A 17,150-nucleotide genomic window follows, 5' to 3' on the forward strand; every position below is an offset into this window, starting at 1 on the left:
GTGCTTGTGGACGTTCTTCTTGGCCGGGATGAAGTTGAATACGGATATTCCTACACTGAGTTCAAAAGACATTCCTGGTAAAATACAGCTCATAGAAAAAGAACCCCTTACAGTGAGCCACTGTTTTGCAGTGCAGTGGGCTTTGTGTGGTGTCAATAAAAGCTATTTCGTAATTATTGGAGAAAACGACTATGGAGCCGCAGTATGTCTGACAAGTCTGAAGCTACACAACAACCGAAAGGTCACAACCACGTCTGACTCATAGGCTGTTTAAAATATGGACGTGGTGCCCGTGACCTCAGCGTTGGTTTCTGAGGAGCCAAAGTGAAGTGGGCTCAGGCCGTCGCCATTTCGTTTGTTTTTTGGAACCAGATGTGACCATATTTGGACACGACGGTGGTGGTTCCATAATTTGCGTTGATAACTGTGATTTTAATTTGGATGCTAATTTTGACGAGCCAGACACTGATACCTGCTGATTAGTGCTGTAACGTGATACAAACACAGTTCTATCAATCAATCAATTTATTCATCATATAAAATCGTACAAGGTGCTCCAGTGACATGCAATCCAGTTCGCTCCTGACACTCTAAGCAGCCACTTCACAATGCATACTGATGAGCCTTAATATCATTTGAACAGGAGTTAGCAACAGATACCACAACAGCTTTTTTGGACCAGACTGTCAACATGTTTATTTCCGCTGTAAAGCATGTTAACATGGGGGTCTATGGGGATTGACTTGCTTTCGTTGCCAGCCCCAACTGGCCTCCTGCGTGCTGACTCGCACCAGGTCGCACAGGTTGAGAGCCCTCTAAATATCCTGAAAGATTTGAATCAGAATTGTTGTAACCTTGACAGTAAAAAAAGTGAGTTGCAATTTTGGCCTTTTTTTGGGCTCTGGTGTTTCTAGTGGGCAGATTACCATGACATCGAGATTAGCATTTAACAGAAAATCTGTTCCACTATTTAGTCTTCATTTTAAGTATTCAAACTGTTGAAAACGACGGGGACAGTGCATCACAGCAGTCACATCCAAGGACTAAATGGCTCAAATGCTCAGCGAGAGTTGATTAAGTGCTTTATTAGCAGGTCAAAAGATGTCTTGGGGAAAACTGGGGTGCATGAAATGAAAAATTGACATTTCAGACATCTATCCTGCAATCAACCCATGTTTACACCACATGTCACTGATTGTATTTCAATGAAGCTGGTCCTTACACATTGAAACTTCAGGAACAAGCTCGCACTTTCACAGCAGAACCACCTGTTCATCTCTTTGATTTGCTTCTTATTCGGGCTCAAAATGAGGAGGGCGAGCAGAACAGCTTCTTCTTCTTCATCCCAAACAACTTCCTCTGCTTCTCCTTCATACACTCACACTTCCTGGGAGATGTTACTTCCACATCCGCTCAGGGTTCTCCTCTCATCTACATAAATGCCGCTGCTAATGTTTCCAGGAGCCAAAACCGCATTCATTGAACCTTCTTATTGCATAAATGCACAGCCAACCTAAGAAACTGGCTGCGTGTTTTATTCACAATCCCGCATGCACAAAGCAGCTAAGGACCCTTCATTCTTCGCTGGTCTCGTCTCTGCTAGACATCAGTCGATGTTGAACTGGTGCATGAATCATGGGAATAAGACAGTTTCCAGCTGGAATAGACTAACAGTCACCTTAAAATCAACACAGCAGTGTAGAAAACGAATAATGAACTGCATGCTATGTGCCCTCTCTACAACATGTGTTTGCCAGAAGCAGACAAAAGCCAATTAGATACACTGGTGTATTGCTTTTGGAGCCTGGCTGTCAATGAAAACGTGGGTAAATTGATGACACACATACCCAATGGAGAGCTAATAAGTCAAAGAAACATAATTCTACAACTTTGTGTTTTTGTGGTCGGTAATGAAGGCATTATTTCTTATATTATTACCGGAAAAAACATTTTGTTTCAGCTGGATACAGGTTCACTTTTTTAAATTTAGAGCTGAGAAATAACACCTTGGAATAAATTCTCCCTGTTATTGTTTCTAAACGGTTCAGGTCGTTGCACGGTTCAAAAAAGACACAATAAACACAATAAGGAAGAAAAAGAAGCGTGCATGCAGCCAATCGCTGCTCTCCTGCTTCATGCGTATTGATTTGGGTCGGAGCGTCTCTTTCGGCCAACTGGTCGGCTCTCATCAATCATATACCGACTCTCGACACACGTGCGTGCGGATCTCAAATCCGTGGATTTTATACTTTGAGGCGGCGGACCTGTGCACTGGAAGGTTGTTGTTGTTGTTGTTTTTAACGCCTAGAATTCATTGACCGTGAATATAACCGGATACGAGGTGGGATCAGACATTTAAAAAAAAAAGAGATGCGAGTTTGGTGAAAAGTGCAACTCGATTGAATGCGCGGTGATCAGCAGCTGTTTCATATCTAACAAAAAAGGAAAGCGTTTTCATCTATACGATGGGAAGAGATATGCGCACTGCGTTTCAAAAAATAAAGGAATAATCCCCTAATTACACAACGAGCACCCCGGAATCCACCAACGAGGCTGATTGAGGACTGAGGAGTCCACCTCGAGTCTCTGAACTGGATGCAGCTGCTCAACGGATTTGATCAAACACCTTCAGACACGTATCACCCTCAGAGGTAAGTTGGGGGAATGAGACCAAAAATACACCTTCAACGGGAAATGAATATGCTCATTACAGCCTGTTGTTGAATTATTTGTAACGTCCATATTTAGACATACAAGCCCCCCCCCCCCCTCCTCTTCCCAACACACGCACCTGTTGTTCGGATCGGTCATGACGTGGCTGTCCAAGAGTCTGCATCATTATCTGCTGTGTAGTTTGCATTGTTTCCTAAGGCACATGGAGGATTCTGTGGAGAATGTGTGAGGAGAAATGGCCTTGATTCATATTTATCTTTTTGCATAGCGAGATTCCTTAAGGACTGCAGCAGCTAAATAGACTGATCCGTGTTTCATTAAGTAACAAAATAAATGAATTATTGACCGCTGACCTGTGCGAGATATGTCTCGAGATAGGCCTGACCCTCAACTACAGCACGCGACGTGCTGTTTGCAGAGACAAATATAAGCTTGTCTATTTACCTTCAAACTAAAAGCACTCACTCATAACACGAGATCGGAGCAGAACGACTTTTATTTAGAAAACGCCTGTTAGCTGTTGCATGTCACACTGATGACGAGCAACTCAGGAAGCTTGTTTGTGTGTGTGTGTGTGCGCGCGCGCGCGTGTTGGAGCCGGGAAGGCCTTCAGTCGAGCTCTCACTTGTGGACGCCCCACCACAACCATCCCAATCCTCGTCCTCTCGTTGCGCAACGCTTGCACCGCACGGTGGCGCATGCTGTTGCGCACTGGCGCGCTGTTCCGAAGACGTGTCGCTTGTCTGTGTGCCGTCACAGTCTCCCAGTGTTGACCTGAGGAGCGCACTGCGCGCGTAATCCTCTGGGATGTGAAGGCTGCGTCACCAGCAGCCTTTCCTGTTTCTTTTCCCCTTTTATCTGTCATTCTTGTCTTCCTACTTTCTCCCCGTCTTTTCTCTCTATTGTGTCATTCCTTAGTCTGTCTGTCTACACTCTCTCTGTCTGTCTCTCTCTCTCGGTCTGTCTCAGAGTCTCTGCCTGTAGCTATCTCCAGCCTCTCTGTGTGTTTTGCAAGCGCGGCTGAGTCTGTCATTGGCACTCGCTAATGAGCCCTCCACTCTGTCTCCCCATGTGGAGAAATGATTGCACTGGAGAGTGAGTGAGAGAGCAAAGGGAGAGAGAGAGAGAGAGAGGGAGGGAGCAAGTGAGTGAGGAGGCAAGGAGTGGAGCATGAGAGGAGCTGTTGTACCTGCTGCTCTCGGTGCTCCAATATTAACAACGGGTTTTCTGGGAACCGATGCCGCTGCTCTGGGACAAGCCCAAACTGTGGAGGCAGCCGGGCTCAGTGGTTTGTGGACAGACAGCCTACTGCTGCCGGAGGCACTGCTGCGTCTGAGAGTCTGATGGAGGAGGAGGTCACAGAGCCCGATCCTCGGGCAGTGGATCCCACGGGCGTGCCACCATCGTCGCCGGGGACGCACTCGGAGGTAAACGGAGATTTGCCGGGCAACCCGTACCTGAGGGACGGGACGGCGGAGGTGATGGAGAGTCCGGCGAGGTATCCTTTTGTGCTGCAGGATCCTGCTGCGTACAGCCACCACTGTGGGTAAGAATGAGCATTGGGAAGGAGAGAAAGAGTCTGTTGCGGCAGCTGGTGATGTGTGCAGAGAGGTGGCACTTCTGTGGGACGCCCCCGGCTCTTTTTTTCCTCAGTTTTGGAGCGCGTGTGACGATGGGTTGGTGAAATGCCATTGCACTCACTTGGCTGTGCTTTCAAGCACCCTGTGTGCCTCTGCTGCACAGTTCACAGCACTGGGAAGTAATTAGACCATAGATTGATCTCACGGAAGGTTCAGGCATGTCTTAATGATCCATACTGATGTTTCTCACCTTTTTATTAACATTGCAGGGACAGATTTTGGGGCGCATTTGTTTCATTTCATAACTTGGCTTCATTGTACGCAGCACATAGGAACAGATATGGTCGCGTGGTAATTAATCCATCTGCTTTGTTGTTTTTACCTTGATGGTATTCGGCATCTCTTTTTGTGTGTTTGCTGCAGCAGCGTTCAGCATTATTAAAGGCTCACTGTGTTTACACAGACTCATGCAGGTGGACGGAGTCATCAGCCGGCACCAAGCTGCCTCACAACAAGGGAAACGTCAGAGTGTGAGCAGAATACCTCAATTCTGACTTGAGCTCAAGTTCGAGGATTCTACAGAACGTGGCTGTGTTTTTAAGACCAGTTGTTTTGTTCTCTCGCAGTGATGGGAAAACCACTATGGGAATTTGCTGCTGCATTTCTCTCTTTGGGTGGAAACTTTTTCACTTATTCTGCAAATATGGCCACACCACCAATCTGTGATGTCACCGCAGGAATTAGCAAAAGGTGTCCTGTGATTCAGTGTGGTTTTACCCCTGAAGCAAAGCTCAGTTTCTTTTGGTTTTCTAGTGCAGCGCTTTGTCACGATATCGTGAGATGGCGGGAGAATCGGTAATATCACAACTGGAGTATTTTCTTAATTTGGGGAAAAAAAGGGCAAAGAATGACACTGATTGCTCTTCTTGAAGGAAAATATGTTTTCACTCTTCCCCTGATTGGCTTCTGCAAGACTTTGATTGACACATGGTTCACCCCATCACCTGCCATGTACAACCATTTCCAATGCAACTTCTAAGAGGGTTCTGTGTGACGGACCATCTGGTGCATCAGGTTAGCAAGGAATGCTAATTCGTCAGCGTACCTTCAAAGGGGAATTACAACCTGCGGATAACTTGGTGTATTTAAACCAGGCCTGGTGTCTTTTCTCAACATGCACTTGAAAGACCCCAGTGCCATGGTCCTCTTCACAATGTTGATGTTGTGGCCGGAGAGTTTGCTGTGGGTACACAGCGTTCAGCTTGTGTCCTCCTCAGTGTCGGCCCTGTTGCTTACTGGCTGTTGTGCTGTTGGTCTGTTGTGAGAAATTGCCATCTGGCTTCTTTGTCATGCAGCGGCCTTTGACTCAAGCTGTGCTCTTTTTCATCAGGTTGTGCACTCTTCAATAGCCAAGACTCAGAATGGGTGGTGTGGTCGTGGACTGATCAGGCATTTTATATAGAGAGAGAGGGAGTTTCGACACTCGCAGCACTGATGATGTGCAATTCTGTTTCTAAAAAGTATCGATACAAAGACGATCAATGTGTACAAGTAGTCTGTTTTAACTGTCAGGCTACACAGTGTCTAGTTGGACGAAATCATGTAATTACTGCTCTATTCAAAAGGACAAACCACCGGATACGTTGAATATCAACGTTTCTGAACCGAGAAAAGTGTCATCAATGCGTTTCATATCGCCCTCGTATCACACTCGCACAAACGTGTGGCTCATTGCCATGTGGTTAATGTTTTGAAGCGATTGGTTACGTTTATGCCCCTAAAAGTACTTTGAGGACAGAAATGAAAGATCACAGGATTCTTCCTCTGTGCTGGTTCAGCCTTCTCTGCCGGTTGCCCCTCCTTTTCTCTCGTCATCGTTGGAGCTCTTCATCCGTATTCCCTGGCTCAAGTAAATACGGGGCCGCCATCGAATTCAAAGACCTCGTCCACATTGTAGAAATCGTCTAAATATTCAGCCGTGACATTGACAATCTTTTAGACAACACTGAGCTACGCTATCTGTACCCCAACATAACAAACTCTGCCCGGCCCGTCCACGTTTCTGCTGCTGTCTTCCGGCAACACGTCATCTCGTTTCCGAACGAGACTTCTCCTTCAGCGAGACTCTTGTGCTGTCGGACGCTTATGATAACAATCGGAGCCGGTCGGCGCCAAAAACCAGCACTATTAGTGGATGTAAATTGACGGTGCCAAATTCAAAGTATTACGCTGCAGCCCTGAAGCAACACTGGACCAATTCCAGAAATAGTTGTACATTTTTACAATCATTTCGGCACAGAAACATGGGAAAATAATAAGTAGAAAAATACCAAAGCTGCCTTTTAACCACACTTCCATGTTGTATGACACTAATCTGCGACGTCTCGCTGCTAGACACAAAGAGAAATGAGTTCATCCGGCCTCCCCGCCAGCTCTTTGAGGCCGTGTGGCACTTTAATGGCAAATAGCGTAATCGCGGCTTACCGCCTTCTTCCTCCGACGTCGAGGTGTTTTGATTAGTCGTGTCATCTTTGTCTTATCCTTGAGATGATAGATAGATAGATAGATAGATACAGGGGCGGACTGGGGGGAAAAAGTGGCCCGGGAGTTACTGTCAGACCGGCCCACTCAATACACGGCGCGCTGCCCACTCAATGCACGGTTTTTGCAGCAGCTCACTCTTTTCTGCAACACCGTCTATGATTTTCTCACTGTCCAGCATCTGCAAAACATCTGTCTGAGTAGCCATCAACATAAAAGCCTCCAGGTGCTGTTGAGAGAGCGAGCTCCTGAGCCTGTTTTTGATATATTTCAGCGTCGAAAAGCTTCGCTCGCATGCTACCTGTGTGACAGAGAGGGTCATCAGGAACCTGTATGCAAGGCCTATGATGTGGTATGCATCTGTCAGGAGGTTGTACTGCTTCAGAACTCGGTAGCAACAGATTGGACAGTCCTTGCAAGATGAGCACTTTTTGTAAACCATCTCTGCCTCATCTTCAGCCTCATCTTCAGCATCCTCCAGCCCGGCTTCTGTTGTCTTGGTTGTGTACTCCTCAAATACTGATGCCTTCAGCCTATCCCACTGTCGTGCCAGACGTTTGAGCTCGCTTTGTAACTTGCATAGTCAAATCAACGTAATTAACACAATGACAGCCACAAAGTCATAAGAACCAGTCACATATATTCATATGACAACAAAGCACATCAATCCAGCAGACCTGCAGCGGATCCACGCATTCCACCACACAAGAGCACGAGCCATCAAATATTATTCATAAAAACGTTACTGCAGATGTAAAAAAACAAACGCAGTTTGTCACTTACCAAATTCTTTGTTGACAAAGAATTTAATCCCAGTACATCGTTTCAGTTCCAGTAAGAAGTCCTTCTCGATTCATGGACGCCGTGACAGTCGAGCCGCCCCTGTATTTCGCCGGTCTACAGCGGCCATTCGCACCTCCGCGGCCCCGCCCCGACCGTCGCCCTGCACGAGCGCACGGCGCAGACCGCGGTTATGGAGAAAGGTTTTTAAAAGCACCGTAGTGTCCAGCCGTGCTATGGCGTCCTCGGATCGCAAGGAGTAGTATAATGTCAGTTTATACTGTTGATGCAGTACTGTTGACCCCGTCGGCCTACCGGGGATTCCCCCGGTATCCCCGATGGCCAGTCCGCCCCTGGATAGATAGATAGATAGATAGATAGATAGATAGATAGATAGATACTTTATTTCAGACTCGGGGTCCATAGAGACAAATACATAAAAAGACAGACACAAACAATAAAAGTACATCGGCCTAGCAATGCCTTACAAAGAGACAGCTGTACCAATGTCGCCACAGCTGGACTGGTAGCGTGTGGTGCTAAACCTTATGTTGGTTAAAACAAGTATGATCTCATTTACAGAGTCATTCAGTCTACAGATGAATTTGTACATGAGATTTCTTAAAACTGTTTGGAAAGTGTTGACTCGTGCAGCCACAAACATTTCACTGGCACTACTCCATCTCGGTCTCTTTAAAAGTATTCTCATGGCGTCATTGTACGCTACTTGAAGTCTCTGTACACTCTTTTTTGTAGTTTGACCACAAGTGTGCAGTGTAGAGTACAATATGCTCTGAACAGAGACATCTTCACTCCATCTGTACACAGACCAAACTTGCGTGAGACTGTTTGCTTGTGCATACATCATACCACATTGCCTGGAAACGTCGTTATCATCAGACATGTGTTCTGTTAAAAAATGACCAAGATATTTTACTTCACTACAGACACCAAGATTATTGTCAGACAATTTGAAGTCAGGGAAGTTTAGACATTTGTCCTCTTTAGTTCTACAGATCAGGATAGCACTCTTACTGGCGCTGTATTTGATGTCATGTCCACACCGTACACAGTACATATAGTGAGGAGCTGCTGAAGACCAGCGCTAGAAGGACTAAAGATCACCAGATCATCTGCATACATGATGTGATTAACCAGAGTATTTCCAATCATGCACCAGTATTACAGGCTTTCAGTTGCTTGGACAGATCATCAATATACAGATTAAACAGAACTTGTCTGACACCATTGCTAACCCCAAATGGGGCTGACAAACTTTTACCCCATTTTACTCTCATACTCTGGTGCGCATACCAGTAAGCCAGAATTCTCACTATGTATGTGGGGACACCTCTTTGGCTCAGTTTAAAAAATAACTTACTATGATTAACACGATCAAAAGCTTTGGAGGCATCAATAAAACACATAAGAAGTGATGAGTTTTGACCTCTGTATTTGTTTACAATTTCCTTTAAGGTGTGTATATATACACAAGTCAGAACCAGTTTGGCTTTGAAGCCGAACTGGTTCTGTGGAAGTGATAAAGTCATGTGTTCTGTACAGCAGAATTCTTTCCAGGACTTTTGACAGGACGCTGGCCAAAGCAATGGGCCTGTAATTCTCTAGGCTACATACTTTACCAGCTTTGTTTTGAATGACTGGCACTAAGAGAACAGACAGCATTGAGTCTGGTAACAAGCCGTGAACCATGAAGCCAGTAAAACAAATAGCGAGGAGAGGAGCTAACCTCGGACTAGCATATTTAAGGTGTTCAGCAGTAATATGGTGATGACCGTACAAAGCAGTGCTCTCCCTTTAAAGGCATGCATGCAACTTTAATGGAGATGGTTTTTATTTATGTGTCTGCTGTAATTGGGTTCAGTTCCGCTGCGACCCAGCCTTAACAGCCCTGGAAAGACTTGAAAGGACTATAATGATGCAGTAATAGTTTATTCTACCGACCGGCTGCCTTCCAATGGTTTTATTGCAGGTGACTGGAAACACAGATTAAAAAGAAAGCAAGATTATATATGCTCTCAACTGTTTTTATTAAATGTACCATTTTTTGAATGGACACTCTTGAGACCTTGAAAATCAGAATCACATTTATTGGACGACTATGCACATATAAGAAATCGGACTCCGTCTTTCTCAATGTAGTTGCACAGCAATAGAAATAACATCTCGAGACAAGGACGACTAATGAGGGTAAAGAAAAGACGGGACTGTTATGTACACGGGTAGAGGAAAAGATTGGTGCGTGTGTGTGTATATATATATATATATATATATATATATATATATATATATATATATATATATATATATATATATATATATATATATATATGACGTAACTGAATAGATATACATAGACTGTATGATTGTCTGTACTTTGTGCATGTAAAATGATATACTGTGAATACAACATGTGGGATTTATATTGACCGTGACAGATATGTACATATTTAAAAACTATTTGTCCGTTCAAAACTGTAACATGATTATCTTTAACAGCAACAGTGGATGTTCTGTTGTTAGCGGGTTATTGACAGTAGGACTGATATTTGGTGTGTTTTATTTTTAATCGGAGCCAGATATGTTGACTTTTATCTATGTATCATTTCTTCAGATGAACATCTCTATACGAGCAAAAACTGTTCAGGTGAAGTTTGCTGTCGTTTTATTATTTTTATTTCAGAACCTTTTCCTCAGGTATTCTTTGACCTGTCGATCCTTAACGCACCCGTTACGTTTGCTCAGGTGGAACTTGTTGAATGTAGTTTTGTGGAGGAAAATGCTGGAAAATTGTAAGATTTCAAAGTCTACAATCAACTGTTTGCTTAAGCAGTCAAACGTAACCGTCTCTTCTAGTAACTCTAAGAAATGAATAGACTGGTGTGACGGGGTGATTATCATCATCAACATGTTTCGGTGTAAATGTGGAGCAGAGCTTGAGGTGGTTAACTGCTCCAGGTCTAACCACAGTTAGAGCAGCCATCAATAACCATGTGTGGTGAGTTGGACTTGTGTGTGTGTGTATATACCGATATCCGGACCTATATATTAGTTTTAATTCTTTATTATAAGCTGCTTAGAGCTCGTGTTAAGAGGTTGAACAGGTCATAGTTCCCTCTCTAATGTTCTTCTTCATACTGCTGTGTAAACATCTCCTTCAAACTGTATTTATTACATTTTCTCACCAATCACTTCTTTACAGTCCATTTAAGGAGGAGTACAACTGAAACAACTCGTTGATGAATTGATGAGCGAATGGGCTCCCGGATGTGGAGACTGGCTACTTGGTTTGGTTTCATTGTAAATTGGGTCTTTGACTTTTGGTCGGACAAAACGAGCACTCTAAAGACCTCAGTTAGAGTTCTAGGCAACTGAGCAGTTTATTATCGACAGAATAAATAACTAATTGCACAATCAAATAACTGCTTCTTGCACAGTAAAGTATGGAGGTACTAAATAGTGATTTTATCTCCAAGTCATTACTGTGGCTCATTTTTATCAGCCAGTCAATCTGACTATTAAACCCCACAGTCACAGTCCTCGACTCTCTCTGTTGAACTGACGTATCGCAGTGTGCGGGGAATAGCAATTTGATGAGGAAACAAATAGATGTGGTCTCGATTGAGTCTGGTGGTTGCTTCCTAATTGATGTGTTTGCTCTATGATGAACCTGAAGCCTTGATCAATACAATCAAGTGTCACTGTTTGTTTTCCAGTGATGTCCGGTTTCCAACTGCGTGGTGCAATCGCAATTTGAGAGCTAATATGTCAATACATGGAATTGGTGTTGTGACAAGTGATTCACGTGGTGTTTCTGCAGCATCGACTCAGAAGAAAATGCAGAGAAGGTTCTTAAAGAGTCCTCTCGGAGAGCTAATCCCCCGAAATAAACGTACATGAACATTAAATCACAGTTAAGGGAAACATTTACCATCTTTTTTCATGTGGATGTCATCAGTTCTGATGGTAAATGTAGTCCATTTGAAGCAATAAATTCCACAATCCATGCTATATTGACCGAAGAAGTGGAGTTCTCCTGCTCGCGGAGCTGTGCCAGCAGTGCCTACATGTACCAGGATGCATTGCCCGTGAGTTCAGAGGCTCCGTAGTTTGAACTATTGTGAACCAAGACAAGTCTTACAATGTTATTGTGAGCAAAGTAGCGCACAATGACATTAGGTGATAAAAGCACACTCAATGGTCATCTGCCCTGTTGGTCTTGGTTGTATTTACCAGTTTATCTTCAGGATACTGACGAGGGTTTTCAGAACACTTCTGTCCAAGTGAGGAGTAAACCTTTCATGCACTTTCAACACCCACACACACACACACACACACACACACACACACACACACACACACACACACACACACACACACACACACACACACACACACACACACAGGCTCTCTGGAGGTTAATTGGCGTCGGCATCCAACTAGAACTGCCCACGCTGACATTAATCGCAGCAGAAGGATTGTTTCCTTTGGCATCAGAGGGCAACTTGAGCAAAGGCACCACCAGTCAGTGTTTGCCCTCTGCAGCTCAGGTTGAGGAGGGTCCCCGCTTTCCTCCTTGCTGCATCCTTGTCCATAAAATCATCTGCGCTCATATTTTGGGATGCCATTTCCTCAGTTTGCAATGCAAGCAAGGAGAGCTTTGTTTTTGGGCAACATCGAGAGCACACTCGCACCTGGCTATACCCAGAGAAATCCAAGCTGCAATAGCAGCCTGTAGTTCTTCCTTGTATCCAGCTACATCACTGTCACAGAAAACATCTGCAACAACTGCAGGTGTTTTTGACACTATATCCCTAACTCGGAGAGGTAGAAATAAGGTTGAAAAACGGCACATTTGCCCTTTTTAAAGCCACAAATGCAACATGAGGTGGAGGTTGGGGCGGTGGAGGAAGCTGCAGCAGCAAACAACATGACAACAAATAACTTTATGTATGGTTCATTCTTGACCGTAACGTCAGATGATGAAATGATGTCACCACAAGGTTAATTTACAACAGAACCGTTACTAAATAGACCTGGTGTTGGGATTGTTTTCTCATCTACTCAAATGATTCATTCAGTTAAGTGTTTCACGTATTACTAAAAGTACTGAAAATACTTTTGCACTTTCCGACGGTACATCTCTGACCCAAGTCTGCGTCATTGAACATTTTTCCGGTCCTTGTTGCAGAAAGGCATGTCCGTCCTCTGCTCGGCGCTGGTTAGTGCAGGCTTTTAGGTGGATAAGCAGATTACTTAAGAATGCACAGGCCAAATGGTCAGAAATGTGAGAGAACTCACAATGGAGGCCGCAGTTGCCCTCCATGCTCGATGAACAAAGCGCACCAAACACACAGCTGACTTTTGCCATTGTTGAACCGAAGGGCAAAGGTTTGAGCTGCATGACATGACTGCCTCTCATTTAGCCCCCTGAGGTCTTTCCTCTCCACGCTCGAGTTCTCCAACACTGAATTCAAAGTCCGCTCCTGAAGACTGTACTGCAATGAAATGTATGTCAATTCTGTCCCTTGGATGGCAAATCGCTCCGATCAATATTTCCTCATGTTGGCCGCGGCGGAAATGTAAAAGCAATGATGGCGTGCACCTGCGTCAAACAGCTGACAGCTTATGGGTTGTCTGGAAACGATAATATAGAAAGAACAGACAAGAGGGATGATTGTAATATTCATAATGACAACTGAGACATGACTGAATAATTGATGAATTGGGGAAATGAGAAATCCTTAGAATACGTGCGAGGAAAGTCTGTTGTGAAAGAAAGCTTAAGGCGCCGTTGCAGACGTCTCGATATGCATGCTTATTAAACTGACAAACAAGAAGGATGCACGGCCCAGTTTTCAATTCGTGAGCAAACTGATGGCTGGCTGCTCCAAAAAGTGAAACATGAGCATTTATAGGTGCTGGATACAGCGCTAAAAAGGAGCTGATGGACTCAAAAACAAAAATTAGAGATGTATTTGATCAATTGTTGAACAGAACAGGCCAACATTAGTTTCTTTCACAGCCGAGAAAAACAAAATGAGTTGAGATTCCCTTTGCTTCTGGTTGGCTCAGATGAACCACAGTGAACAGTTTTCTTTAATGTGATTTGTTGAACTCTGATATGACAGTCCTGTTTAAGAAGTTATCTTTGCTGGTGTGTTTCCTCCAGCATTACTTGCTCTGACTTTTTGTGTTATTCTTTAATATGTCCCGATGGGTTATTAATAATGACTTACTCATGTTTATAAGAGAAGACTAAAACTTGGGACGGCAACATTGGGAAAAAACAGCAAGAATAAACTCGATTTTGAAAGTATCCAACGGGAAAGAAACCACCCCAGTGTTTTCAACGGCTCTGAAAAGTGAAGGCAATGCTGAAGTGCCTTAAACCTGCATTCTCTGCAATCAGGGGGCGGGGACTCTGGTTGCAAAACATAACTTTGATTGTCTAGAAGCCCATGAGAAAACAACCCTATTTAGTAAGGTATGGTCCCATTTAGAGTAACATAGACTATAGAGTACGCTTTAAGGTGTGACGACTTTGTGATTGACTCTTCCGCTCACTGGTCGCCTAGAACCAAGATGGCGACGTCCAAAAATGCCAAAGTTGAGGATTCAAAACCGCAAAGTAATGGGTGACGACACGGCGACCACGTCCACTTGTGATGGTGTATGTGAGCCCCACTAGCTCCAAAAGTCACACAATTATAAATTGCAACACTGAGCCCATCCCTCCAGGCCTGCCTCCGAAACCACTAGCAGCTTGGGTGACTCGTAATGAGTGCACGGTAGAGAGTGTGCATGCAGTAGACAGACAGGTAGCACATCCAGTCACTTCATTGTCAACCTGCCACAGATACTGGATTACATTCTTTGTAACAAATGTGCAAGTGGCTGAACTGTCCTATTTTAAAGGCCTTGATGTGTTTGCATTTGTTATGAGCCAACTCAGAAATGGCCTTTTACTGATCAAGCATCAATAACTTTAATAAAACATAGGTTACAACTTATAAACCCTTTACTTTGAGTAAGCCTTATTACAGAACAGTATCCGTAGTTCAGCGATGATTCTCCTGGCAAATGTGTGGTGTGTATATGTAATTGTTTTAAAAAAAGATGGGTAGGAGGAAACCAGCAACATTAGCAGTTGAAGAATTAGACTCACTCGCCTCAAGAGAGCACTATTTGGTAATTTGGTCAGCAACACTACTAAACTTCAGTTTGCTGCTGCGGATGCTGCTGAAATGCCAAAGAACTTGTCCTCTATAGTTTCATGAAAGAGTGTGTTTCACTTTCAGATGTTTGTGTCATCAGAGCTCCTGTGGTTGTGAGGCTGACTTCACTGCAGAAATCCGATGTTGAGAGACCAACGCACTGAGAAGCTTCAGGAGCAGTTCAGTGTTCTGCACGGCTCTGTTGGCGTAATGTCGCGGTTCGTTGTTGAACCCCTCGTTCTGTCTCAGAAGCATCTCCTCAAAGTGCTCGAGACCAAATCCAATGAGAGAAGGAAGCAGTCGCCCGAATCTCTCTGCTCTATGTGCTCTTATTTCCCCCCCCATGCCCTTGGGTTTCCATTTATTGAATAATTAATTGCCTCCGTCACATTCACACATACAGTACACACATTTGTGCGCACACACACATTCGCCCCGAGTTATAAAAGTCCCCCTCACTGTGTGACTTTCCATTTAGCGAATGAGTTCTGCCTCATTTACGGATCTCGTTCATGCTGTCCCCCCTTGGATGTTGCTCCAGCAATATCACAAATGGATAAACCAGCTCCCTGTTGCTGATTATGAGTTCACATTTTTATGTCAGCCTGGTCTCCCAAAAAAATTCATTCCCACACAACACAACACAACTGCACTGTCAATTATGTCTCGAGGGAAATGTATTTTCTCCCGGCTTCCGTTTGTTTTTGACGACCAATAAGTTTCTGATCAGTGTTGACTTGCTTTAACTATACGTCCAAAACTTATTTTAATTAAAATCTAATCCGGGGGAAATTGCATCTTATTTGAAACACAATTGAGAATGCAGTTTAGCTGTATGGGAACCACAGACTGTACATAAGAATTGAACCCATTGGTTTGTAGACTGCCGTTATGAAGCCTCAAGTTCGACGATTTTGCCGTCAGCATCTTGAATTACGGTCGTGGCCATGTTTTTTTTTTTTTCAACCAACGAACTCAGGTAGTGGTAGTGACCTGTCATTCACAGTAAGCCCGCCCTAAATTATACTCTGATTTATGGTCTATTTGACTCTAAGTGGATCATAATGTACTAAATGAACATCATGCTGTATTGAAGAAGACTTCAAACTAGAGATTGAGACATAAACTCATGTTCACAATGTTTACTGAGGTAATAAGTCAAGAGAGAAGTAGTCATTTTCTCATAGACTTCTATATAAGAAGAATATCAGACTTCTTTTTGCAACCAGAGGAGTCGCCCCCTGCTGGTCAGTAGAGAGAATGCAAGTTTTAAGACACTTCCACATTGGCTACACTCTGCAGAACCGGAGGTTGCCGTCTGATGGGAGCATTATTTTGTAGGAGACATGGTTGTGTTTTAAACTTCATTTTAAGCTTTGTTGAAAAGAGGATTTATGCCCCTTGCAGGTCAATTCTTCCATTTTTATTCTTGGCTAATTTGAATGCCTGATTACAGGATGTAATGTTGCAGTGACATGGGAGCTTCACCTTGCTGATAACCCGCTTTCAGAAACATGTGTAATGTGTGGAGTTTCTAATTCGTGTTTTGTGTTCTGAATTAATCCTCCCAAAAAAAAGAACACCCAAGAGAGAAATGTCGTCAGCGCTTCCCTTTCCCGAACTAAATGTTTCCTTCTGTTGCCTCTCAGGGAGAAGATGCCGTTCCACCAGGTGACGGCAGGCCTGCTCTACAAGGGGAACTACCTGAGCCGCTCGCTGTCGGACAGCGACAGCGACGTGCTGGCCAGCATCACCGTGGAGGAGCTTGATGGTAAAGCATCTCAATAAACCGTCTGGCTGCTGTCCTGCCTTATGCTTAATGTCCATTGAAAGAGATGTGGCTGCTGCTGCTGCTGCTGCTGCTGCCGTTCAAACCCCCGTACTGGCAACATTTAACTTCAAACGAAGATGAGCAGATGATAGAGTTTAACACCTACTGTATGTCGCTGATGTAACCTAAAAAACTGACTTGATGAATTTCAAGATGATGAATTCATTGAGAAGCATTTCAGTTAAAACTCATAATCTAAATCAGGGCTGTCAAAATATCAGATTGTCACTACACGGTTATCAGGGCGAAAAAGAGTTAGCAATAATTCCATTGCAATATCTATAGAAAAAACCCTCAATTGAAGTTAATCTTCAATTGAGGGTTTTTTTGTCAAATGAATTGCACTCAAAATCCGCTTGTTGGTCGGTGGAGAGAGTCTATAACTGTACATGTGAAATGATTTAAGGGGCACTGGATTAGTTACTCATTGTCATATGTGTTGTTTTAGTAACATCAATCTGTCTGTTTTTACTGCTGGTATATCACAACACCCCGAAACTAAACGCAGCA

The 17,150-nt window shown here is 43.9% G+C and overlaps 1 protein-coding gene across 1 annotated transcript in view; it reads left to right on the plus strand.

The window, feature by feature from the left end:
• Nucleotides 1-4,016: 4,016 nt before the first annotated feature.
• LOC306779965 (calcium-binding protein 8-like) overlaps nucleotides 4,017-17,150 on the plus strand; it is a gene marked incomplete at both ends in the record, with an annotated part of 62,293 nt that continues 49,159 nt past the window's right edge. The window contains 2 exons of the mRNA XM_079272100.1: nucleotides 4,017-4,219; nucleotides 16,459-16,580. Of these exons, the coding sequence (XP_079128226.1) occupies nucleotides 4,017-4,219; nucleotides 16,459-16,580 (325 nt within the window). The remainder of the gene's footprint in view (nucleotides 4,220-16,458; nucleotides 16,581-17,150) is intronic.

Source organism: Melanostigma gelatinosum (assembly GCF_949748355.1).
Source record: "Melanostigma gelatinosum genome assembly, chromosome: 7".
NCBI classification, from domain to species: Eukaryota; Metazoa; Chordata; class Actinopteri; order Perciformes; family Zoarcidae; genus Melanostigma; species Melanostigma gelatinosum.